This window comes from Microtus oregoni, unplaced genomic scaffold (assembly GCF_018167655.1).
Source record: "Microtus oregoni isolate MIOR12 unplaced genomic scaffold, Mior012 000016F_ref0000370, whole genome shotgun sequence".
Classification (NCBI taxonomy): domain Eukaryota; kingdom Metazoa; phylum Chordata; class Mammalia; order Rodentia; family Cricetidae; genus Microtus; species Microtus oregoni.
In genome coordinates this window covers 26,319,041-26,344,393 of record NW_024543075.1, presented here as the reverse complement: position 1 = coordinate 26,344,393, position 25,353 = coordinate 26,319,041, and the positions used below count along the sequence as shown (strand labels likewise).

The window sequence follows — 25,353 nt, the reverse complement described above, 5'->3', positions numbered from 1 at the left end:
CTGGTTCCTGCTTATCATGTAAAGCCTAGGTTCCATTTCTAGCATCCAAAAAAAAAAAAAAAAAAAAACCCCAAAACCAAACCAAACCACCAAAAAGCTACTTAAGGACCAGTGAGAGGCTCAGCATGTAACAGTGCTTGCCACCAAGCCCAGGGATCTGAGTTCAATCCCAGGGACAGACTTCTGCAGGTCGTCTTCTAACTTCCATGGCAGCAATGATGGCTTGTGTTATTCCCTCCCCCAACAAAAATGTAAAAAAAATAATAATAAAAACAAAACTGCTATGCTCCCAATAGAAGCCTTCTTTGTTAATGTAGGGATGATGAGGACCAAGTCAGATCACCCAGAATTGGATACTGACTGCCAACTGTGTTCTGGACTCAGGTATGTAACTAAGTCAGTGGTGCCTCAGCTTCCTCATCAATAAAGATGATGCCAACACATTTGTAAGCTTTTTTGGAAGGTTGCAGATGATTATGTATATAAATGCCTCATTTAATTCCTAGTCTAATGACTAGAGAAAAAGGAACAGTAGTTCCCCTGAGCACCGTCCCCGCTGTTTTGAGACTGCGCTCCCTGCCCAGTGGTCTGTGCTTCCCCAGCTGTGAAATGAAGAGCAGTCGGGCTCCTTAGGAGCACCCTCCAGCTCCATTTGTTTAAGAGGCAGTGTGTGCTTGAGATCCCAAGCAAGCAGCCGCTCTGCCCCCTGGTGGTCAGAAGTGCTTATGCTAACAAGTCACCAATAATTCCTTGGGGTGCTCCTGGCTTCCTCTGCACTGTGACTAAAGCAGGTGAGGCCTCCAGCTTGCACAGAGCAGCCTCCCCCACCCCCGAAACCCCAACATTTTAGGACAGAAGGCTTGGTACACAGTTTGCACTCTGCTCACCTTTCAATGATTTTATTAGTATGATCACAAGTTTGACACCTACAGGTCGCCGTTAACAGAGCTGACGACAATATTGGAAATAAATGAATTACTGAAGTATGGCAAGATTTAAAATGTCAACTCGGAGTGATCGTGCAAGCCCCATGCATTGATGCCTGTGTCCTAACTGCAGGACCCACTCTGCTCATCCTCATCCTCATGGCTCTGTAACTTCAGCGGGTTTGGGGCAGGACTATCCTGCCTTTGCGCAGATCCAGATTCAAGTGCAACAGTGTCGAACCTTCCCGGGAGCATGGTGGCCACACCTAGTTTCAGCTTATGGGGTGAAAATACAACTATTGCTAGTGTGAGCCACAGGAGCCCCAGGGCTTGTGCTAAAAGAATATTCTGATGTCTTTGCAAGAGGCCTCCAGGCAGTTTTGCTATGGTATTTCCTCCCAGGGAATCTAGAAGTGAGGTGTACAGTCTTCTAGCATGCTGTCAGTGATGTAGCTGGACCCAAGATGGGACTCGTAGTACTTCTTTTCATCAAAGGTGTTGACTGTCCAACTAACAACCTGGATTCCTTTAGCTGACCACTTCTTCAAATAGTCCCTGGAGAAAGGGAAATAGCAATTGTATTAGAACGAGCAGTTGTCCCTGGAATTGAGCATATGAGTATCAGCGGTTCCCAGAGAGCCTCCAGATGCCCTCCTACTGCAGAAGACTGAGAAACCGGCATGCCCTGTGCTCCTAATACAGTCAATGGATGCTGGGAACCCTGCATGCCCTGTGCTCCTAATAGAGTGGGGAGAGTGTGGGGAACCCAGCACACTGTGCACTTCCTTTACAACATCCCAGCTTCAAACCCTTCAGTCACCAATGTCCTTAACACTGGGCCTGACCTGTCTCTTTCCTCTTACACCACACTGCCTGTTTCCTTCCGTATTGCCGAAGCCTGACTCCAGTTCACCAAGAGAACAAGCCCCTCCACGTGGTACTTCATGAGCGTTTCCCTCCTCCACTCTGTACCTCAGGGTAAGCAGCAGCACCCTAAGCTTTCCCTTCCTCCCTTTCTTCAACTCACAGGCAGAACTTAGTTCACTCCTGGAGTCCTGCCTGCATCTTGGTGAACAGAATTCCTGAGAGTGTACTAACCTTCTCCCGTGTCCCCGTCCCCAGGTTACAGCAAAGGTTGCAATGAAAAGTAGTTGCTGAGATACAAATCAGACACACACATTCAAACAGCAAGCCTGGGACAGTCACATTCTCTCAGATTCATAAGCCCAAGATGACTCAGGGACTTCCAGGCAGACAAAGGCCCACAGTCCAAACACCAGAACTGGGTATTTCTCAAGGTGAATGAGCTACCCTGGTGTGCAGCTGAGACAATACCTTCAATGAAGAAGCCAAGTAAGGCATCCTTGGTAAAGCCAGGGATACAAGTGTGAGCCTCTCCCCCTCCACCATGCCCACCTCCTCACATGGTCCCACAGTTCTGGCCCTCCCCGACAGCAGCGGGGCTGAACTTGCTTTAACAAGTGACATGGAGAAGCTAGGGTTCAAAGCTGAGTCTAGGCATGTGGGAGGCACTCATCACTCAACTGGATCACCAGCCCTCTTATCCATTTTCTTTTCAGACAAGTTCTCACTGTAGCCCAGGCTGGCCTTGAGCTTGCAATCCTCCCGCTTTGGCCTCCAGGATTTCTGGGATTTCAGGCCTATGGCACCAGGGTAACAATTACCATCCCATTCCTCCTCTGGGATCCCCACCCACCCCGTCCAGACTAGGTCAGAATATAATGTCTATGAACTACTGGCCTTGAAGATGTTGTCGTCTCTTGTCTTTTGCTACTGTTCTCCATCTTATTTGAGACAGGGTTTCTCAATGAACCTGGAGCTTGGAGCTCCAGCTAGATTGGTCCCCAGAATCTGCTGGTGTGGTCCCTGAGCACTGGGGTACAGGTACATGCCACTGTACTAGCTTTTCCATGGGTGCTATGGATCTGACGTCAGGTGCCAGGGCTTCTACAAAGAAGCACTTTACCCACTGAGCCATCTTCCCAGCCTCATCTGGACCTACCACTGGGTCGGCATCCTGCCCTGTTGGACACTGACCTACCGGACATGAGCATGCTTTCCAGGCAGAGAGCATGACTTCACCACTGCACCTCAGCTTCCTTATGCAGCACCTGACAGCACTGCTGGCAGTAACCAAACGGCTGCCAGGTTGAACGCATGAGATGTCAGCAGGTCAGAGTCTGCGGGAGATGAGCAGAGGGAGGACGGAAGCTGTGAGGCTGAGCCCTGCCCCTGTTGAGTTCTCAAAGGGAGCCAGTCATGAGCAATGCACTCTCACCATCACTTCTGTTTTGTTTAAATGTTCTAAAAACTGGGCTGGAGAGACGGCTCATTGCAGTGCTTGCCATGCAAAGCCCCCACAACAAAACAAGAGGGAGTGGGTGAGGTGAGCGGTGATGTGTCAGCCCTGCCACACATACTGACAGACACATCAAGAACTTACAGATGTATCACACAGTTGATGTGCTATAGAAAATTCTAATTTATTGTTTTAAAATAATTTTTAAAAAGTGCTTGTCATGCAAGCATGCAGACTTGAGTTGGGTCCCAGCATCCACATAAAAGCTGGGAGACATGACAGCCCACCTGTAATCCCAGTGCTCAGGAGGTGGAGATAACCCCGAGGAGAAGCTGGCTAGCTGACCAGCTGCATCAGTGAGCTTCAGGCACACACAAGCATATACGAACACCACATATACAAGCAAAAAAACCAAACAAATAAAACTGTAACATTGAGAATATCTAATCGGCCTGCTCTGAACCAGTGAACTATGCCTGGCATCTTCCCACACTCTTCCAACACCTGACAGCACTCTAACCTACCAGGCATAGGCACTGAGTCACAAACAACCCAGTCTGCCCACTGCTCTAACCCCTCCTTCCCAGAAGGAGCACTCAGGACATATGAGGTCAAGAGACAACTTCCAACTTACGGGGAGACAAAATCCTTCTGCATGAGGAAGGCTGAAATTCCACAAAGGTACCACAAGACATTGTGCATGCTCCAGTCAAGCAAGATGTCCAACACCACAAATATGGACTGCTTCCAAAAGGCACTGTAGCGAGGCTTCCCATCTCCAGTATGGCTCAGGCTCCAAGGCCTGTGAGTTAGGGCTGTTACGACTTTCTGATCCATTTGTCTCATCTGAAAAGGAATTTTGGAAAATAAAATGATTATTTCATAAGTCTACAGTTTCTCAGTATTTTAGATTTGCCAAATATCCTTTTGATGAGAAGGCCATGGTGCCTAGCCCCATGGCTATTAAATACGTCATCTCTCACAAACCCTTTGAGAAAACAGCGCAGATGCAGGTATTCCATATGCAGCGCAATCGAGGCCTCCTTCTCAAAGCTCTACAGGAACTGCACTCCTATCAACGTGAGAGCACTGGGCTACGGAGCCCAGTAGCAGAGTGGCTGCACAGGAGGCCCCAGGTTCAGTAGAAACACACAGAGAAGTGAGAGAGAAAATGTCAACTGCAGGGTGAAGGTTTATTTGTTTGCTTGTCTGGGTTTTTGGAGACAGGATCTTCTTTTTTTTTTTCCACGACAGGGTTTCTCTGGAGCTTTGGAGCCTGTCCTGGAACTAGCTCTTGTGGACCAGGCTGGTCTCGAACTCCCAGAGATCCGCCGGCCTCTGCCTCCCGAGTGCTGGGATTAAAGGCATGCGCCACCACCGCCCAGCTGAGACAGGGTCTTCTGTAGCTCAGGCTGGCCAATCGCACCAATCCTCCTACCTCAGGCTCCCAAATGCTGGAGTTACAGATGCACACCACCAAGCCCAACTTTTAGGGTCAATTTTAATAATGCCATGAAAATAAACTTCTAGTTGAATTAATTGAAGAGCAATTTTAAATTCAGAACTCAATGAGGATGGAGGCACAAGCATTTCAAGATGGACTGGTTAATTTCAACCCTGTTCATGGTAAGACTGAAGAGCTTTGGGGAGGGGAAGGGATGGAGAAGGAAAGAAGAGGGGCTGTGAGGGGATGAGAGAGAGGGCAGAGCAGGAATGGGGCAGCCTGGGAGGAGGTACCGCAGGCTGTGCTCTCAGCTCCACAGGAGAACATTACACACTCTAAGGCCTCTGTGACCAAGTAAGCCTGGAAAGCTTGAATCCATGTGTCTGTCAGCCCTATGACTTCATCCTGTGAAGGTCTGGACTGGCAGGCACGGTCCCCCTGCAAACATTTTCAATGTATACTCTGGTGACCATTGTGGAAGGATGCCACAGAACTCATTACTTTGTAAGATAGCAAATAAAGAGAAAGACTAAGCAATTACCTTTTTATAGGAGAACTAAATGATAGATCAGGAATCTCATTTATAGATGAAGTCTAGATTCTGGATAAAATATTAACATTTTATACCTTCCTAGTAAACTGACAGACCTGGCCAATGACACCAAGAATCCATGACAAAGCTGCCACAGCCCAAGAGATGAAGTGTGTCTCCTGATGGGCACACACCTCCCATTAGGACATGACCTTGCTGAGAACAATCAATCCTAACTAAATGAGTTCTTAGCTTACTTTACCAGTTTACAGGAAGCAAAGTGGGGGAGAGTCTGTAAAATCTCATGAGTGTACAACCACCAGATCCACATGGATAAACGCAACAACATAAATAATGTCAGGACTAGGAACATAGCTCAGTGGCAGAGCATGAGACCCTAGCAGTACACACACACATGCGTACACTGCACACATGCTCACATGCACACATGTGCATATTCAGATATAAGCATCTGGTTTCTCCAATGAACACATCAGGGGGAAAGATATCTTATTTGAGTATTGATGCAAATGAATTTTTTTAAACTATAAATAACCAATTCTTATTTGAAAAAAATCAAAGGCATTCATGGAACTCCTCAGACATAAATATTTTTGTTTTTCTAATCTTTGATGACAGTAAGCAAGGGCTTACTGGGGAAGATCAATGGGGCAGAGGAAACAAGCAAGATCATGGCTACAGGGGATTCATGTAGTAACCATTTTTATGTGCACCTGAAACACTAAGAAGAGGGTTTTGTTGTTGTTCGAGACAGGGTTTCATTATACAGCCCAGGCAGACCTCAAACTCAAATCCTCCTGTCTCGTTCTTCCAAGTGCTGGGATTATGAGTGTATCCCACGGCTAGAGTTGTTTTTAAGGCATATTTACTGTTACTTCAGAAGTAGGGCTGTGGACTCGTGTTCCTTGTGATGATGTTTACCGAGGTGACATGAATGAGCTTGCAATGTGCTTGCCTAAGAGAAGGTGTTCTGAAGAGGGCTCTGAGCAGCAAGCGAGAACCTTGAGAGACTCCCCTGCCCTAACAAAGAGCCTCTCGACTGTGGCTGCATTCAGACCAGTGTGACAGGCATCTACCTTACACTCGCAGAGCCCACTGCTATTACCTCCAGCAACTAACCTGCTGTGACATACGAAGAAAAGTCAGACTTACCTTATAGATGACTTCTGGCAAGAATGAGCAGACCATACTGTTATTGTACAGCTGTGGAAATTCCATGTAGATATTCTTTAGAGCAGCAGAAGCCTGTATAATAGAGATTCATGTAGTTAAAATCTACCAAAACACCATTGTGCCAGCAAGCAGCTATTGCATGGTGAGTGCAAATGCTAGACACTGAATCAGATATGTGCCAATACTGCATATGGAGATACTGGAAGCAGTGGCCACCTTCACTGACACTGAGGTACATTTTAAATCCACGGCAGCAGAAGAAAGCAGCCAGGTACTGCTGTATTACCACCACATTAAAAGGCTCACCAAGAACCCACTTTGGGGCAGCATGGCAGTCATATAGGCCAGAGGAAGCTAGAAGCAAAACTGCAAACGCCCTTCCTCTGACTCTGGTTTATCACTAGAAAGGAAGAGTTCTTTCATGCCCTCAGTCTACCTAGCCTAGGAGATGCCTGAGGCTCCCAGCCGAAACTCCAGAGGGTGATTTGCTCAGGACAGAGGACTAAGAGATCCACCATCCATCATGGAGAATGCAAGGGAAGCAATGGGGGTGAGGGGGATGGGAAAGAGCTGGAAGTCTCTCAACTCTCCCCAAGAGGAACCCAAGTCTCTTTCTACAGCAGCCCAGCTAATAGACAAGGGGGAGGTAACAGAGATTCCAAACATCTCTAACCTTCTGAATGAATGTCAGTAACAGCTAACACAGTAAGAGTCGCCAGACACCACAGACATCACCACTGTTGAACACTGCTGATTCTGGAACATGACACACACTCCCCCAAAGTAGAGGGGAGCACAGAAGTTACACTAATAAACTGGGAGAGAAGGTAACTTCTCATAACCCTATATGGTCATTCCATTATTCCCATTATCCACAAGGAAGGTGATGCATGTCGAGTTTACCCTGTAGCAAATCCACAGCTCAGCCAGGGTCTGTCAGATCCAAAGACTGTGCCCTTGGTTCAGGGCTCTACTAAGTCAGGTTTCTCGCCAACACCCTGCCCCTGCACTACCGTCTTGGTCAATGAGATCGCTGTGTTCTACCAACCTTGGCTGAATACTGTAAGTGCCATCTGGAAACAAGGGGCTGAAGGGTTTTAAACAGCTTCTTCTTAATCCTCCCCCCACCACATTAAAACAAACAAACAAACAAAACCAGACAGGAAGAACAACATTCTGGGTGAAATGTGGGACCTGTCAGGGCTCCCAACAGAGACAACATCAGCAACAAAGCCTGAGGTGCTCACTAAAGACACGTGTGTTGCAACTGTGGGCACAGCTGGGTGGTAGGCACATGTTTAGCATGTGTGAGCTCTGTGTTCAATCCTGGGCACCAAATATACAAATAAATATTTAGAGATTCACTTGACCCCCATGTTAGACTTCTTCAGTGTTCCTTCCTCCTGTGATGTGACCTGTAAAATCCTCAAGTCTGGCCTACTGAAGTAGAATAGGTTCTTCAGGAATTCTGGCTGGCAGGAAAACCTAAGTATTTTTATACTTATAACCATCAATTTATTTAGTTACAAACATTCTTCTCTTTCCTTAAAAATGGAAGTTTACTTTAATAAAATTCAAGTGTACACTTACATTCATACTTCTGGTTCTAATAATTGCTTTAAATTATTTCCTGGGATTATTCTCCAGTGGGGAAGTAGAAAAAAGACAAGATGTCCTGAGTAAATTGGGAGCATGGGGACCTTGGGAGAGAGTTGAAGGGAAAGGGAGAGGCAGGGAGGGGAGCAGAGAAAAATGTAGAGCTCAATAAAAATAAAAAAATTTAAAAAATTAAAAAAAATAATATAGGGGCTGGAGAGATATCTCAGAGGTTAAGAGCACTGAATTCAATTCCCAGCAACCACATGGTGGTTCACAACCATCTATAATGGGGTCTGGTGTCCTCTTCTGACAGAACACTGTATACTTAATAAATAAATAAATAAATAAATTTAAAAAACAAAGAATTCTCCAGTGATGGGCACTAATAACTGGGACTACAGGACAAATACTCACAAAAGCTGGTTATTAGACAATGACATCAGAACTGTGTTTTATCAGTAATTTCCAATGCAATGTGCCTTTGTGGACACAGCACATGTTGTAAATTTTTGTTTTTAGGAATTTCATACACATTTGAAGAAAATGCAGCAATCTTCTGAGAAAAGAACAGATGTTCAACTCACTGAGTAACAGCACTGTATGTAGTGATGGCACTTGCCCGAGGGACATGCCTGTCCCGTGAGCTGCCAGGAGCTCCGAGTACAGCAGTTCCTTTAAGGCAGTACAGGTCCCTGTCCAGCATCCTCAGCCTGTGAGACAGAGCCCTCAGCTTTTGTGCAGGGAGTGGTCTACTGCAGAGGTGCCCTTTACTGTTTACAGCACGTCTTTTGGGAATGTGTTCTGTATAACCTGACACTGACACTGTGCGGGTGGAAGACTTGCAGAAGGCTCCATAAAAGGAAAGCATTTTCAAAATGTAAAATATGAACTGCATTTTATACTTCCATTAAGTAAGTATAATATAACATTAAAAAAGGAATAAACCAGAAAATACATGGTTAGCTTTGAAAATGATAAGCCTTACATAAGACATTACTTCAAAAAAGCAAAGTTCATGGAATGAACTGTACCATATCTGCATGGCCTTTGACATCAAAGAAGATTGTGAGGTTGTGGTCGAGGCACTCTGTAACGGCTTCCTTCAGGGTAGGGATCTTTTCGTCAGGGAACTCATTTCTGTAAGAGAGGATAAAGAATAGCTCACAGCAGAAGTACAGAAAAAGAGCAAGGTTCATTGGTTATTGGTCCTAAGATCATCTAAAAACACAGATATTCACATTTTAATTCATAACAGGAGCAAAATTACAGTTACGAAGTAGCAATAAAAATAATTTTATGGTTAGTGGTCACCACAACATGAGGAATTGTATTAAAGGGTCACAGCATTAGGAAGGTTGAGAAAATATATTCTGCTAAAGAAAATGAAGCTTGGGAGCTCACCAAGGCCAGCTGGACCAGGACTGAACGAGCATGTGATCAAATCGGACTCTCTGAATGTGGTTGACAATGGGGGCTGACTGAGAAGCCAATGATAATGGCACTAGGATTTGATTCTCCTGCATGTACTGGCTTTTTGGGATCCTAGTCTGTTTGGATGCACACCTTCCTAGACCTGGATGGAGTGGAGAGGGCCTTGGACTTCCCACAGGGCAGGGCACACTGCCCTCTCTTAGGACTGGAGGGAGAGGAGGGGGAGAGTGGAGGAGCAGGAAAGAAATGGGAGAAGGGGAGGAGGTGGAAACTTTGAAAGGTATTATTTATAAAGCAAAAAAATAAAATGTTTGAATTTTTAAACAAAAAGAAAAAGAAAACGAAGCTTCACTCAACAAATCAGCTTCCTCTCATAATGAAGCTTCACTCTATATGGTTTAATCTGTGCCCACTCCAACCTATTACTATCAGATCTTGGCTTGAAAAGGCCCACGGGATAATTTACATGTTACAGGCAATTCCACCAGCCATTTGGGCTGATGTCTACTCCACGAAGAGAGGGGGAGGGAACCCTAAGCTTGCTGCTCTCTTGACACTCTGCCCTCTTATTTTGTTTTGCTAAGATAAGGTCTTACTATGTAGCCCAGGCTGACTGGAACTTCTGACCTTCTTGCTAAGTAGTGGATTACGGGCACAGGCACCACTACACCTAACTAGCTAGAGTCAAAACGCCTATTTTTCCTGACACACAGTTCTAATCTAAGCCAAGCACTTTATTTGGAGTCAATCATTGGGAAAGCTATCCATTGTAATTGTGGAACTAAGAGTAGTTATGTGGGCCTAGAGAGATGCCTCAGTGGTTAAAGAGCACTGGCTGCTCTTCCAGTGGACCACGGCTTGATTCCTTGCTCCCAACAATCACACGGCAGGTCACAACTGTCTGTAACTCCAATTCAGGAGGATCTGCTGTCCTCTTCTAGACTCCTTAAGCACTGTACATGCATGGTGCACAGACGCCCATTGCATATCACTCATACACACACACACGCGCACAAAAAAAAAACATCAAAAACCTCTTAAAGTAGTTATGTAAAGATATTAAGATGCTACTCTAGGGCTGGAGAGATGGCCCAGCGGTTAACAGCACTGACTGCTCTTCCAGAGGACCCGAATTCAATTCCCAGGAACCACATGGTGGCTTATGACCATCTATAATGAGATCTGGTGCCCTCTTCTGGCCTGAAGGCGTACATGTAGGCAGAACACTGTATATAATAAATAAATCTTTTTTTTAAAAAAAAAAAAGATGGCACTATAATACTATGCCTTCTTTGCTGATCCCAAATGGGGATACTGACCCGAAGCACTTTTTTTGTTGTGTTAACTTTAAACCTGACATCTTAAACAACCAAAATCTATTACATTCATTCATTCAATTATTTTGCTTTTTTGAGACAGGGTCTCTGGGTAGCCCTGACTGTCCAGGAACTTGTTCTGTAGACCAGCCTGACCTTGGACTCACAGCAATCTGCCTGCCTCTGCCTCCCAAGTGTTGGGATTAAAGGTGTGGGCTACCACTGCCTGCCTATTACATCTATTTAAGGGCGAGTGTGGCACACGTGCCATGGCACATATGTGGAGGTCAGAGAAAAACTCCTGGAAATTGTTCTCTCCTTCCACCATGATGTAGGTCCTGAGGCTAGGACTTGGGTTGTTAGGCTTGATGGCCAACCGTCTCAAACCTGACATCCTCCTAATGGTTACTAATTTGCCAGCCTTCCCCTCAAATGCAGAAGTGCAAAAACTTCCTGGTGACACGAAAAGCAATTTCAGAAAGCTGGCTCTGGATCTTCAGGTTATTGATAGTCCTTGCAGCTTTGGCTGACTTTAATTTCTTTTAGGTCTGAGTCATCTTACAGAGGAACAGACCTTCTTCACTGGATCAGACAACTGATATTCAAAAAGTACCAGCCACTGATCAGGGAATTGGCATTACATTAAAAACAAGCACATGTTTTTATTATCACAATGAAGACGGGGGCTAGAGAGATGGCTCAGAAATTAAAAGCAATGACTATTCTTCCAGAGGAACCAAGTTTGAGTCCCACCACCTAAATGAGCAGATCCCAATTATCTTTAACTCCAGTTCTAGGGGACTAACACTCTCTTCTAACCTCTGTAGGCACCAGACATGCATTTGACAGAGATATACATACAGGCAAAGCACCCATACACATAAAAGAATAATACGTAAATAGAAACATTAAAAAGACAGAAGGGGAGGGATCTAAGCAGCCTAATTTCAAAGCATATCATGTGGTGTTTTAATTATCAGGGTGTGGCCAGCTCTCGGTGGAGGGAAGGAAGGAAGGGCTCAGGGTTTCTGGGAGTCAGACTGCTGAGTCAAGGTAATGACTAGTGTGGGCTGCTTATCTTCCAGAGGATTCAGAAGAGAACTCTCCAGAACATCTTCTAAAACTAGCTCTGAACATACATTTGTGCACATGTGCATGCATTGCGTATGTGTGCATGTGTGTGCATGCATGTATCCATACACGCATATACAGATGATACGAGAGGACATAATCTAGTTGGAAATCTAAACTCATTTTTTAGTTTTTTTTAGAGGATTAAGAGACATGAAGGGCAACCAGGGACAATATGGTATGGTCCATGTTTCTTCGAACTGAAACTGGGATATTCACTCTAATCTTGATTCTTATATGAACTCATCACTGACTCTTGAGTAGATCATTTAACTTTTCCGTAATTGTCTATAAGGAAGATTTGTGTATGGTAGCTACCTACTGTTTTTAAGTGTAAATATTTATCTATACTTGAGTGAACAATTCAGTTTTTCAGTTGTACCAACCACGCCAGATCTTACCAACCTTTGTATTGGACCATGCGGGAACAGAGTATTACCACTGATGGGACAGTGTTGCTTTGGAAGTTTACTAGGCTACTTCTACTCCTTACAGTCTACGATTCCTTACAAGTTTGTTACAAGGATCTGATGAGTTGGTTAACAGTGGAATAAGTTGGTGTATCTGAAGGTAAGAGGACTGACAAGCCATCGCTTCCAGCCTCTGATCCTAATGTAAAGGATGGCAGAGATAACTCAATTAGTGACTAGAACTCAGACAGCATCAACACTGAGAACGCTGCAGAGGCCGGACACCTCCCAGTGGCAAAGGGTTAAATGCATACACAGCATCTCTGTTGTTGCTGGTGTGTGCTCACTACGTGGGAGGCCCATTAAGTTTAAATGAACAACTTTTTCTGGAACAGACATACTTAGACGACAGTGTCTGCCTGTGACCACAATGGCTGAAGGGCCTGTGCAATGACGCCAGTGACTCACCTGAGTCTGTGATTTGCTGCAGGGTTAAGTTTTCTAACTTGTTCAAATGTCAGATCACATAGTCGGCCAGACCCGTCTGTTGTCCTATCTACCGTGTTATCGTGCATCAAGACAGGAACTCCGTCAGAAGTAAACTCGATGTCCAGCTCCACACCTGTTGCTCCATTCTTAGCTGCCTTAACAAAAACATCCACAAGATTAATGTCAACAGCTACAGATAGCATCTTATATATAAACATGAAAGAAAAGCAACATGGCTGGTGAAGCAAACAGCTGCCTTGCAGGTTTTTGTCCCTTTCCTCTTCTAGGCAGCCCCCACATGAACTTGTTTCCCATCAATGTTAATGTTGTCTCCACTCTCACTCTTCCCACTGCCATAGTAGCAGAAAGAGGAGACTTCTGGCCCCAAGCCTTCTCTGGGTCATGGTGGCTTTGAACATTTTGATTCTGGAATTGAAATCTGAATGAAATTTATGCCTTGGCAATGCTGAAGCATGCATGGGCAGCCCGTATACGGTGGTTCTGTTGAACTTGTTCGTATACTGGGTTTCATGGTCTAAGTTGATGAGGATGACTGGCCAGGTCTCTTCCTCAAGAGGGCACCAGATCTCATTACAGATGGTTGTGAGCCACCATGTGGTTGCTGGGAATTGAACTCAGGACCTTCGGAAGAGCAGGCAGTGCTCTTAACCACTGAGTCATCTCTCCAGTCCCTTATACTTAGCAGTAAGGAAAAAAATATAGTCATTTTTAAATTTTGTATAATAATTCGCTTGCATTTAGACTGCCCAACACTTTATTTTGCTATACAAGCTTTGTTGTATAAGCTTTAGCCTTTGGGAGCTGTTTCACTCTAGAATGTAGGGTGAGTTGCCATAATGAAATTCAACAGGGATCATCTATGTTGCAGGAAGCCTAGAACATCTTGTAAGCCAATTTACTTAACCACTGCAAACATCACTTCCAAGAGACCTGGCAATTAAGTGAAAGATTAAATTGGCTAGCTGAAAGTAGACATGCAAATGTTTGCTCATTAAGTTTCAAGCTTATGAACGTTTTAGCAGGGATGACAAGCCAAAAATCCAAACACACACACACACACACACCATTGTGATATGTCACAGACTAGTTAAAAAGACCAAAAGATTAACTATCAGGGGCTGGAGAGATGGCTCAGTGGTTAAGAGCATTGCCTGCTCTTCCAAAAGTCCTGAGTTCAATTCCCGGCAACCACATGGTGGCTCACAACCATCTGGAATGAGGTCTGGTGCCCTCTTCTGGCCTGCAGACATACACAAAGACAGAATATTGTATACATAATAAATAAATAAATATATATTTAAAAAAAAAAGATTAACTATCAGTGGCAGCTAAGTTGCCAGTTTATGTTCAATATACAAAGCCCATTACCAAGTCTGGCAACCTTAGTAACAATATACAATATAAAAGGCCATTATCAAGGCCAGGGTTGAGGTAATTTATCAAGAATGTATAAAAACTTAACTTATAAAAAGCATTGATATTTTAAAGAAACTGCTAATACATTTAATACTTCATAAATTACATTTGAGGGGGATATCTAATATACAAAAACAGTCACCTCAAGTAGTTTTTTCATGGGGCGGGAGCTACTGTGTAAATGTTCTACAGTAAGTGTTCTGGGAAGAGTATTTTTCATTCGCTAGCTGGGCTCTTGAATGCTGTCTGCATTACTTGAATATCTAAGGCATATTAAAAACATAGAAACGTGGGGAAATAAGATATATTTATCAAAAATAATACGAACAGTTGCTTATCTAAAAGCAGGCCATGGTCAGCAAGTCTATGGACTCTGTTAGATGGGAAAGCTGGTCACTGCCCTGTGCTCCCGTTACTCAGTTATTTCACAACTCTGGTATAAACAAAACAAACCAGGCTTATGTTGAGTTAACCTCATCATCTCTGAGAAACACCAAGACCAGGGGACAACTGTTTGATCATGTCTGTAGCACTGACTGTTGACCAAGAAGTTGTTAAGATTAATAAGGTATATTAGAATTTATCTAAAAAGAATTTAGGTCCCACTATAGCTCAGTGGTAGAGTCCTCTGTTTTGCACGTAAGTAACTAATTAATAAAACAAGCACTAACTTAGAAACACACTAATGTGTGCGTCCTTGGCTTCCTCATCACAACGAACACAAGAAATGCTCATTATGATCACAGTTTTTCATTTTGGTTCACTACAAACATACATAGTATAAAGCAAAAAGCCTTAACAGACATAACTAAGGAAATGATAAAACATGATGATAAAGTTATAATAGTTACTTTTTTTTAGGCTTTTCTAGTTTCCAGGAATTACTATGTTTTAAATCTAACAACTTGTTTGATTCTTTTTTTCTGTTTTGTTTTATTTTTTTGAGACAGGGTTTCTCTGTAGCTTTGGAGTCTGTCCTGGAACTAGCTCTGTAGACCAGGCTGGCCTGGAACTCACAGAGATCTGTCTGCCTCTGCCTCCCTAGTGCTGGGATTAAAGGCGTGCGCCACCACCACCTGGTTGACTCAGTTGATTCTTACAACAAACATTATTAATCAAGTATTAGTCACATCCCCACTTTTTAGACAAAGATTCAGAAATTTGGGCTGGAGATATGGCTCAGCGGTTAAGAGCACTGGCTGCTTTTCCAGAGGACCTTAGTTCAATTCCCAGCAGCCACTGGTGGCTCACAACCAATAATGGGATCTGCTGCCCTCTTCTGGCAGACAGAGTACTCAACCCTTAAAAAAAATCACTGTACTCTAAACCACTGCAACTTTACTATTAGTGGCTCTACTGCAGAAGAACCAGCCACCTCAAGGCTGGAACGAGTGACTCTCCCTGTTGTCTCCTCACAGGGTTTATGTGCTCAGCACTTGGTGAAGTGCCATGGAGGACATGAACTACTGTGCTAGTGCAGCAAGCACTCCAGACTGACCATGCTTGCGCACTCTGTCCCTTTGAGCATGCATTTCAAAGGCAATAGTTAGATTTACCAGTTAAGTTTAAGGTTAGAGGTGTTTCGACTTTATTTCAGTATCATTTTCCACCCTGATTCTCCAGTTATAGTCTACACAATCTTTTAGCTTCACTCATGAGACCATGAAGTCCCTTCAGTCCTAATTCCATCTCTGGCTGTGTCATCTAGGCTGAGTTACCATCTATCGAGGTGCAGATTCCCCGTTAAGATGCTCCTATCATGCTCCACAGAGTTGTGAGGATGTGGGAATAAAGTCTGTGGTGAGCTTGGAGCCCAGCTAAGAGTCTGTATTCCCCACAAGCTATTACAACACACAAGCTCAGTGAGTCATTCTAAGAAAAGCTTCCGTCTATGCTGGTGACAAAGCCTTACAATACTAAAGGTTGCAACATTCCCAAGTTAAAGTTGAAATGTTCCGCAAATCAACATGGGCTAAAATCACAATTCAGTGTTCACCACACATTTCTTTCACTATAATACAAACAATATCTTCATTTCTTGATGCTGCACTAGACATTTAATCGTACTTTTCTTCACCACGGTTATTTGGCCACAACACAAATAAATAAGGTGAGACACACAGTATTTTAACAAGAGCACTAACATGAATGAAGGCCAATAATTTGTTCTCTCTCTCTCTCTCTCTCTCTCTCTCTCTCTCTCTCTCTCATAGCACTGGGAATCCGGTCCCACAACTTACACATGCCAACACTAACTTATCACTCTGCCCTTCATTTTTAGAGACAGGGTCTCACAATGTAGTTTGGGATGGTCTTGAACTCACAACCCTCCTGCCTCAGCCTCCTGAAGACTGTCATTACAGATATTACCACTACACTTACCATTGTCTAGGTAGTTTATTAAAATCAAAACATAAAAAAAAATAAAATTCACAAATCAAAACAAACCCACAAACCCTAAAAAGGTTATTCAAAAAACACATTCTTCTCTCTCTCTCTCTCTCTCTCTCTCTCTCTCTCTCTCTCTCTCTCTCTTTGAGACAGGGTTTCTCTGTTGCTTTGGAGCCTATCCTGGAACTCATTTGGTAGACCAAGTGGGCCTCAAACTCATGGAGATCTCTACTTGCCTCTGCCTCCAGAGTGCCAGATTAATGGTGTGTGTCACCACACCTGTTTTTTTAATCCATTCATTTCACATTTAGCTAGTACTCTTTGTGTAATTAGCATATTACCTGCCAAAGACTCCGTCACTCAGAACCTCTCTGTCCCCAGGAGAATGTCTAAGAACACAAATTCTGAGCTGCAAACATGCAAAGGGAAGGACAGAACAAAAACAAGTCTGGTGGAAATGCTCTGTGTGTGTGTGTGTGTGTGTGTGTGTACTTTTTTTTTCAAGACAGGGTTTCACTATGTAGCCCTGACTGTCCTGGAACTAGCTCTGTAGACCAGGCTGACCTCAAACTCACTGACATTCGCCTGCCTCTGCTGGGATTAAAGGCATACACCACCACCACCCAGCTGGAAATACTGTCTTTTCAAGTCAAAAGGGAGTACACAATTGTCCTCTGCAGTTTGCATCTGGCAGCTGAATACAGTCATGGCACACAATGACCTGCTCTTCTTGCAGGCTGACCTGCCACATTTCATTTCCTCTTCAGACCAGGAATCCAGCTGGTACAATGTAAGAGTCATGTAAGTGACTGCATGTAAGACATGCTCGCTGGCACAGAGAATTCTGCCCTGCTTCCTTAGGACACGACAGGATGAGCACTGGATTCACATCACACATATGCTTCCTCATTCATTTAACGTGATCAACCCAGGCAAACATCACACTTTCAACAAACACTTAGGAACTTTCTGCGCTCAGTTAACTGAGTATTCTTTAAGGCAATTTACATCAAGGTAAGCGGAACTGGAGCCAACAGCCATCGGTGTTTTTGCTCTTCTCCTGACAATGTGCATAGACACGCCCTCCACCGACTCAAAGGCTGTCCTTCCACTGTACCTTCCTCAGATTTAGGTTTCTCATCTTTATTCTGGGATGGCACTCTAGATGGTACCAAGCTGTCTTTAGATCCCCAGGAAATAGCTCACCCACGGCAATTCACTAGGCTTTGTGTGCATTAGTCCAGACTCCACATCACCTATTTCATTATTCTTTTCATTTTACAAACAGAGAAACTGAGGTTAGGACTGACGCTAGGGTGCTCCACGTGCTCAGTAGAGAGTACTGGATTATGAGCACGTTCCTAAGGATGAACAAAGAACACAGAAAACCTGCATTCAAACATCCTGGAAAATATTTTAATCTATGCTAAAGAGCATCGAGTCTTCCCATTAGAGGCATTATTCTAGAATAGCAGTTCTCAATCTGTGGGTCGTGACCCTTGGGGAGGAGGTCAAATGACACTTTCACAGGGGCCTGCTAAGATCATCAGAAAACACGGAGATTTACATTGCAATTCATAACAGTAGCAAAATTATAGTTATAGAATAGCAACAAAAATAATTTTATGGCTGGGGACACCACAACTTGAGGAACTGGATTAAGGGGTCACAGCATTAGGAAAGTTGAGAGCTTCTATTTTAGAAGACGCTGTGTGTGTTGGAGTCACAGTTTTCCCAACTAATCTGTCTTGAAGATATGAGACCAGATGTACAGCTGTCTAAAACATCAGGTGTGGTGATTCACGCCTTTACTCCCAACACTAGGGAGATGAGGCAGGAGACCTTGGTGAGTTCAAGACCGCCAGTTCCCAGGCAGCTGAAGCTACAGAGACCACATCTCAAAAAGAAACAAAATAAAACAAACTAAAAAAGAATAAAAGCTGTAGTATTTGCATATATTCCAGGAATGTCCTCCTACAGCCCTCAAGTCACCTCTCAGAGTTCTTACGCCCAAAGCAAACTTTATGTAAGTGGCTAAACTGTGCCAACACTCCACACACTTTTTTTTATGGCTATTTTTGATCCACAATTAAATCCATAGATACAAAGCCAATACGTATGAATGCAATTCACTGAAATGCTCTTGCCATGCAAGCTGTCATTAACACGAAAACAATATTTACAAGGGCAGGGGGACAGCAAAATTCTCTGGGGTGCCTTGTGGAAAGGGGAGACAAATATTGACCAGGAGTCCAGCTGCTAGTGTTGACCATGAAGGTGTGTTTGGAGAGATAAGTAAAGTAGTAGAGGACAAAAAAAAAAAAAAAGTACACCTATGATAAGAGCAATGTGAACTAATATCGCCTCACCAGGTAGTGGTGGCAAAAGCCTTTAATACCACAACTCAGGAGGCTGAGGCAGGTGGACCTTAGTTCAAGGCCAGCCTGCTTGATGGCGTGAGTTCCAGGACAGCCAGGGCTACACAAAGAAACCCTGTCTTGAGACACTCATTTACTCAGAACCTATTTGGCCCAGTTCATGGTTCATGTCTTAGTTCATCCACACGCTGAATTTTGTTCTGCTTCTCGAAGCCAGGATCACAAATAAACCTGCTGTGGTCCTTACCACTCCAACATCAGCCTCACCTCGGGACCTTTGCACTTGCCATTAGCAATTCCTAGAACACTTTCCACTGATCCCAAGGTTCCTTGTAATTTTAGTTCCAGTCCACACATCTCTAGTCCACAGAAGACTACTCTGCGGCAAATCTTCCCGTCCACTTCTTTACTTCTGCTACACAACTGCATCATTCCCCCACCCTTAAAAGTATGCTATTGTCTCTCTCAAGTCCGACGGAAGCCGCGTCAAAGGAGCTTTGCCTGGTTCGCGACTGTCAGCCCAGGGTCCGGCACAAACAAAGTCTACAAGTACCTGCGGAACTCTAGAAATAGCAGCAATAGGAAGGGCTGCGGGGCCGGGCGGCGGAGGAGAGGGGCCAGCGGCGAAGCAGGCCTAAGGCGTGCGGGGCTCACCTGTCGGATGGCCGCCAGCGTGTTCTCGGGCGCGTCATGGCTGCCACCGCGGTGGGCGATGACGGACACGCGGCCACGGGGCTTGAGCACCTGCAGGGCCCGGCGGGACGGCACCGGCTCGAAGCTGACGAGCCGCAGCAGGATGTAGAGGCTGCCGGTGAGCACGCAGGCGTTGAAGGGGCTGCGCGTCACCACCAGCAGCAGCACCAGCACGAAGGAGAAAGGGCCCAGGAGGCCGCCCTGGTCCTCCCACAGCCACATGCCGGCGCCTGCACCGGCACGGACCGGAGCCCCGGACCTGCCGGGCGACGCGGAGACGCCGAGGTACTGGCCACAGCCGGAACCCTCCGCTGGGAGCAGCGCTGTACAATGGCGGCGGCGGATCCATCTCGAGAAAGAGCCCGCCTCCCAGCCAATCAGAGTCCCGAAGCTCCGGCGTTGGGGGCGGAGCCGCTGTCATGGCAACAGGGGCAGGCCCGGGCCCCAGGCAGGGGTTCTAAGGCCTCTTCTGGTTTCAGGAGATAAGGTCAGGACTTCAGCCCTGACCTTCAGACTCAATAAAGGAGGGAGAGACTCCCGAGGTTCCTTAGTGACCTTGTATCTGACCTCGAGAAAACTGAAGGCTTAGTGACTTTGAAGGAACAGGACCGCTTAGCCTGTTTATTTAAGATGTGCCAACTTAAACACTGGTTTAGGCGCTGGCGTTTCGGGAGTTCTTCTGTGTCAGAGCCTGTGCCCTGGCTTCTGCAAAAAGCCAACAAAATAGTAAAAAGCAGAGAAACAGTCACACGGGAAAAAAGTCCAGTGACACACACCATTCCCAAGTCCATTTTCAGGATTCTGACGTGACATTTAGGGCAACAGGTGTGTCTAGCTAAGAAGTTCCGCCCATCAAGGTCCGGCTTAGTTCCAGTCTATACTGAAAGGTTGTCTGACAACTCTATGTGAACAAGTTTCTCTTCAGGTTGACACGGGCTCTAAGCCTTTTCCTTCCTTCAAGATGAGACTCCTGGGGAAATTCCAATTTCCTGGGTTCAATGTCCCCAAATGATATCAAGAAGGGAGACCCGCAAGTCTCTCTGGAATATCTTCATTCCTAAGAGGACTGTTCCACTAGGGCACACAAGGTTGTGCTCTTAGTGGGATTTCCTTCCCCTGGGGGAAGTAGTAATGAGCATGATTTAAAAAAAAAAAACAGACAAGGAAAATTAAGGGGAAGTGGGAAGGGAAAACCCCCTACCAGGAGAGACTTAGAGTCAAGAGACTTTTGTATCACATATAGGCCACATTCCTTTTTATAGGAATATATGTTTGAGCATTCAGGTCAGAATGCTCAAATAGCAACAAATCTTGAGTAAGGTCTGATAATATAAGGCCTTTTTCCTTTTTAGTTGCAAAACTGCAGTTTGTTAGAACCCTAAAATGCATTAACCTTCTTATGCAACCTTTATGACTCATGGTTTTGTCTTATGGATTGTGGTTCTTCCTAGGTTGTCCCCAGAACCACTCTAATCTCATTTATTGAAGAAAAAAAAAAGATAGGAAAAAAATTAAAGAGTTACCTAAGTTGCTGCTGCTAAGACACAATGAACTCTTTCATATTGAGTCAAGAACCCTGTCTGTCTTCATCTGACATCTGGACAGAGCCAGGTGGCAGTATGACACTGTGTCTCTGGCTCATACCCCACTCCCCAGTGCCATTCCCAATAGTTCAGCTGACACCTAACCCTTGGCTGTGTCCCAGGCGAGGTTTGTGCGGGCAAGCACTGTATACACATCCTTTTCTTACCTTGGCCTACTTGAGATGGGCATTGTATCAGAAGGCTGATTTCTGTTGACTTTGGAAGGCTTTCCAGGCACAATCAGACTATACACCTGGAAAGAATTTGGATGATCTCCTATTTTATTAATGAAGAAACTAAGGAGGAATAAAGGAGCAAGCAACTGTGGCACAAAACAAAAACAGACCAAAACCCAAGCCACACCCGTGACCTCTTTCAGGAGCCAGATCTGAGTGATCATGGTCCAGGAATGTGGATTTAGGTCTCCCCAAACACCGTGTTCCAATTTGCAAGCAGTTTCACGGTTTTTGTTTTGTTTTGTTTTGTTTTTGAGACCTTGGCTAGCCTGAAACTTTTTATGTAGATTAGGCTGGTACCAAACTCATAGAGATCTGCCTGCCTCTGCCTACAGAGTACTGGGTTTAAAGGTGTGTGCCACTAAGCCTTGCAGAGTTTTACAGTAACAGAACAAAGAAAAATATGGATGAAGGCATTTTTGTGCAGGGCATGGCAGCACAAGCCTTAAATCCTGACAGAGCCAAACTTATCTCTTATTCATGGCCAGCCAGGGCTACACAGTGAGACCCTTTCCAAAAACAAACAAACAAATAACAACAAAGGCATTTAAAAATACTCTGGTGGAGACATTAATTGGTAATTTAGAGCAGACAGAGGAAGCTTATGTGTAGGCCTCAGACGTTAGCTGTTAGCGTTCTTAGATAGGGTTTTGCTAAGTTAATATATTCTAAAGGTTTTTTTTTGTTGTTTATTTGTTTTTTAATCTGTTTATCAGGATGTTAGCTCTGACACAGAAATGAGCAAGGAATGACTCTTCAGGGAACAGGGCATGGTGGTGAACACCTTTAATTCCAGTACTCAGGAGGCATAGGCAGGTGGATCTCTGTGAGTTTGAGGTCAGTCTGGTCTGTTTACAAAGTGAGTTCCAGGATAGCTAAGACTGTTCACAGAGAAACCTTGTCTTGAAAAAACAGACTAAACAAAACAAAAAAGAGAAACTGTAGCAAGATTTCTTGTCAGATTATCTTTGGAATACTAGTCCCCAAATAATGGCAAGGAGACTTATAAAATTATGAATTATGAAAACTTGGTCTTTGCTTAGGCTTGTCCCCAGCTAGCTCTTATAACTTAGATTAGGCTGCATCTATTAATCTACATTCTGGATGTGGCTTGCTTACCTCTACTCAGTACAATATGTCAGACCTCTTCAGTGGTTTCCTGGCGTCTTCTTGCTTCTCTCCTTCCAGAGTTCCCCGTCTCCCTGGAAATCTGATCTATTCCCTCCAGCCTAGATATTGGACATTCAGCTCTTTATTAAACACAGTGACCCATCTTCACAAAGTGTAAACAGATATGCTGCCACAAGAAACTGTCATTCTCCTTATTAGTCAATCATCTTAAGCAGAGAGTGTCTTCCTAAGAATTCTCCTCTACACAAGGGGACCAGCGATGGGTGGATTCTCATGCCCTTAATTCATATTGTGTAAAAGTAAAAATGTGTCTTCCTCCCACCTTTGACTATGAGTAGAAATATATCTGCCTTTGTCATTTATCCTCTTCCCTTATATCACAGGGACAAAACATACTGGGTTCAGGACACCCATGAAATCTCGAAAGATTACTTGAACTATGGTGGTGTGAACCTTTAATCCCAGCACTCAGGAGGCAGAGGTAGGCGAATCCCTGTGAGTTCAAGGCCAGCCTGATATATAGAGTGAATTCCAGGCCAGCCTGGGCTGAATAGAAAAGCCTTGTCTCAAAAAACAAGCGAACAAACAAACAAAAAAGTAAAAAGAAATCTCCAAAAATGATTTATTCATATTTTAATTCTGTGTGTGTGTGTGTGTGTGTGTGTGTGCGCACGCATGTGCAGATATATGTGCCTGCATGTGGAAGTCACAGGACAGCATTGGCTGTTGGTTGTCAAGCACCTTTTGTTGGCAATGGAGTCTCCCACCAGACTGGCTGACTAGTGAGTCCCAGGTATTCACCTGTCTCCGCCTCTCCAGCACAAAGTGTAGAAGGAGCTGCGGGCAGCGTTCCTGCTGCCTGGCTCCTGTCCGCCTGGCTAGCTTATGCACCGAAATAACAACACAAAAATTGTATTCTTTTAAACACTGCCTGGCCCATTAGCTCTAGCCTCTTCTTGGCTAACTCTCACATCTTGACTAACCCATTTCTGATAATCTGTGTAGCACCACGAGGTGGTGGCTTACCAGGAAAGATTCAGCATGTCTGACCTGGCGGCTGGCTCCATCGCGTCTGCCCTTACTTCCCTTCTTCCCAGCATTCTGTTCTGTCTACTCCACCCACCTATGTTCTGACCTATCAGGCCAAGCAGTTTCTTTATTAATTAACCAATGAAAGCAACAGATAGACAAATAACCTTCCCACATCAACAAAGATTACTTGTGTGTGCACTGAAACCCAGCTTTTAAAAATGGATTTTAGCAATCAAGCCCATTTTTATCTCCCAGGCCTGATCTATATTTATATGAGAAAAAACTTCTTAAGACAGAAGGAAGAGATTTCTTTAAAAGAGATTTCATCTCCAGCTTGAAATGGTAGCTCATGCCTATAACCCCAGCCCATGGGAAGCAGTAACAAGAGGATCCCAGGAGTTCCAGGTCTATGTTTAAAAATTCATTGTCCTAAATTACTTTATCTTATATATACTCCATTTCAGGGTTCATTCTCTTCTATGCTATGGGATCCTCTTGTCTCTGTCAGAAGTGCCCTCATGCCCCTTCCTTCACACCATCCCTTCTTCTAGAGGAACTGCCTCTATTCAAAGCTTTTGCCCGAGAGCTCATTCTCTCTGATCTCATGTTTATTTCTATGACATTAGGACAGACATTCCCTCTTGTCCTCTATCATTTTGGCTGCTCCTCTGCCTCCAGTTCTTACTTGACCTGCTTTTCTTTTTCTATTTTTTTAATCTTTGGCATGAGCGTAAGTGTGTGTACATATATATATGGAGACCAGAGATGGTCATCTGGTATCTTTCTCAGTCGGTTTCCTCCCTGCTTTTGAGGTGGGGTCTTCTATTGAAACTGGAGCTAGCATGGCTGGCCAGCAAGCTCCAGTGAGTTCCTGTTTCCATATCTCCAGAACTGAGAATTACAATTTCCAACCAGGGGGGGCTGGAGAGATAGCTCAGAGGTTAAGAGCATTGCCTGCTCTTCCAGAGGTCCTGAGTTCAATTCCCAGCAACCACATGGTGGCTCACAACCATCTGTGATGAGGTCTGGTGCCCTCTTCTGGCCTTCAGGTGTACACACAGACAGAACATTGTATGCATAATAAATAAATAAATATTTGAGGAAAAAAGAGAAAAAAAGGAAAAAAAAACAATTTCCAACCAGGGCTCAGATCCCTAGACAAATGTCAGAGCTTTTTTAGGGGCGTGCTCAGTCTCTGAACTCAGGTTCTCATGCTCTTCTGTGGCACACGCTTTACTGACTGAGCTGCCTTTCCAGTCCACCCTTTCCTCCTACTAACGATTCTAATAATATGAGCCCAGAGCAGTCTGGCCACACATAATGGGGCCCAGTCTGACCACATGGGAGCCCAACCCACACAGCTGCCGTGGCAGACAGCACAGGGTTCCAGGAAAAGCTAAGCCGACACCACCCAGGGAGGGCCAACATCTAAAGGGAAGTACCTGATTTCCAAACATCAGGTAAGATTAGGTAAGATCACCAGACTCCCTGAGCTCAGGACCCACCTATTCCCCTTTTGCCAAGATCCCTAGACAAATGTCAGCCAATCAGGATCCTGAGTCCTGGACAGATAGAGAGTCCAAGCTCAAACTTGAATAAAGGCTCTTTGCTTTTACACACGAGTGCGAACTCCCTGGTGGTTTTGGGGAACCCCATGAACAGGGAGTAACACATACCAGG

General features: G+C 44.6%; 1 protein-coding gene across 2 annotated transcripts; it reads right to left on the bottom strand.

The window, feature by feature from the left end:
* Nucleotides 1-883: 883 nt before the first annotated feature.
* On the bottom strand, nucleotides 884-20,028 carry Gde1 (glycerophosphodiester phosphodiesterase 1). 2 transcript variants are annotated; one of them, XM_041666490.1, is made up of 6 exons: nucleotides 19,653-20,028; nucleotides 12,772-12,947; nucleotides 9,047-9,152; nucleotides 6,396-6,488; nucleotides 3,881-4,092; nucleotides 884-1,481 (listed from the first exon to the last, which is right to left on the bottom strand). In XM_041666490.1, the coding sequence occupies exons 1-6, from the start codon at nucleotides 19,911-19,913 to the stop codon at nucleotides 1,334-1,336; spliced, it is 996 nt and encodes a 331-aa protein (XP_041522424.1). In that variant the 5' UTR covers nucleotides 19,914-20,028; the 3' UTR covers nucleotides 884-1,333. The 2 variants fall into 2 exon arrangements, with proteins under 2 accessions (XP_041522424.1, XP_041522425.1); XM_041666491.1 differs by having other exon boundaries at nucleotides 12,772-12,943; nucleotides 19,653-19,784.
* Between the last annotated feature and the right edge of the window lie 5,325 nt (nucleotides 20,029-25,353).

Coding starts and splice junctions, on each gene's coding strand:
- Gde1 (XM_041666490.1), bottom strand. CDS start 19,913: ATGTGGCTGTGGGAGGACCAGGGCGGCCTCCTGGGCCCTTTCTCCTTC. Junction 12,948..19,652: donor CGCTGGCGGCCATCCGACAG/GTGAGCCCCGCA, acceptor GTTTTTGTTAAG/GCAGCTAAGAATGGAGCAAC. Junction 1,482..3,880: donor CAGAAGGATTTTGTCTCCCC/GTAAGTTGGAAG, acceptor CCCTTTCTCCAG/GGACTATTTGAAGAAGTGGT.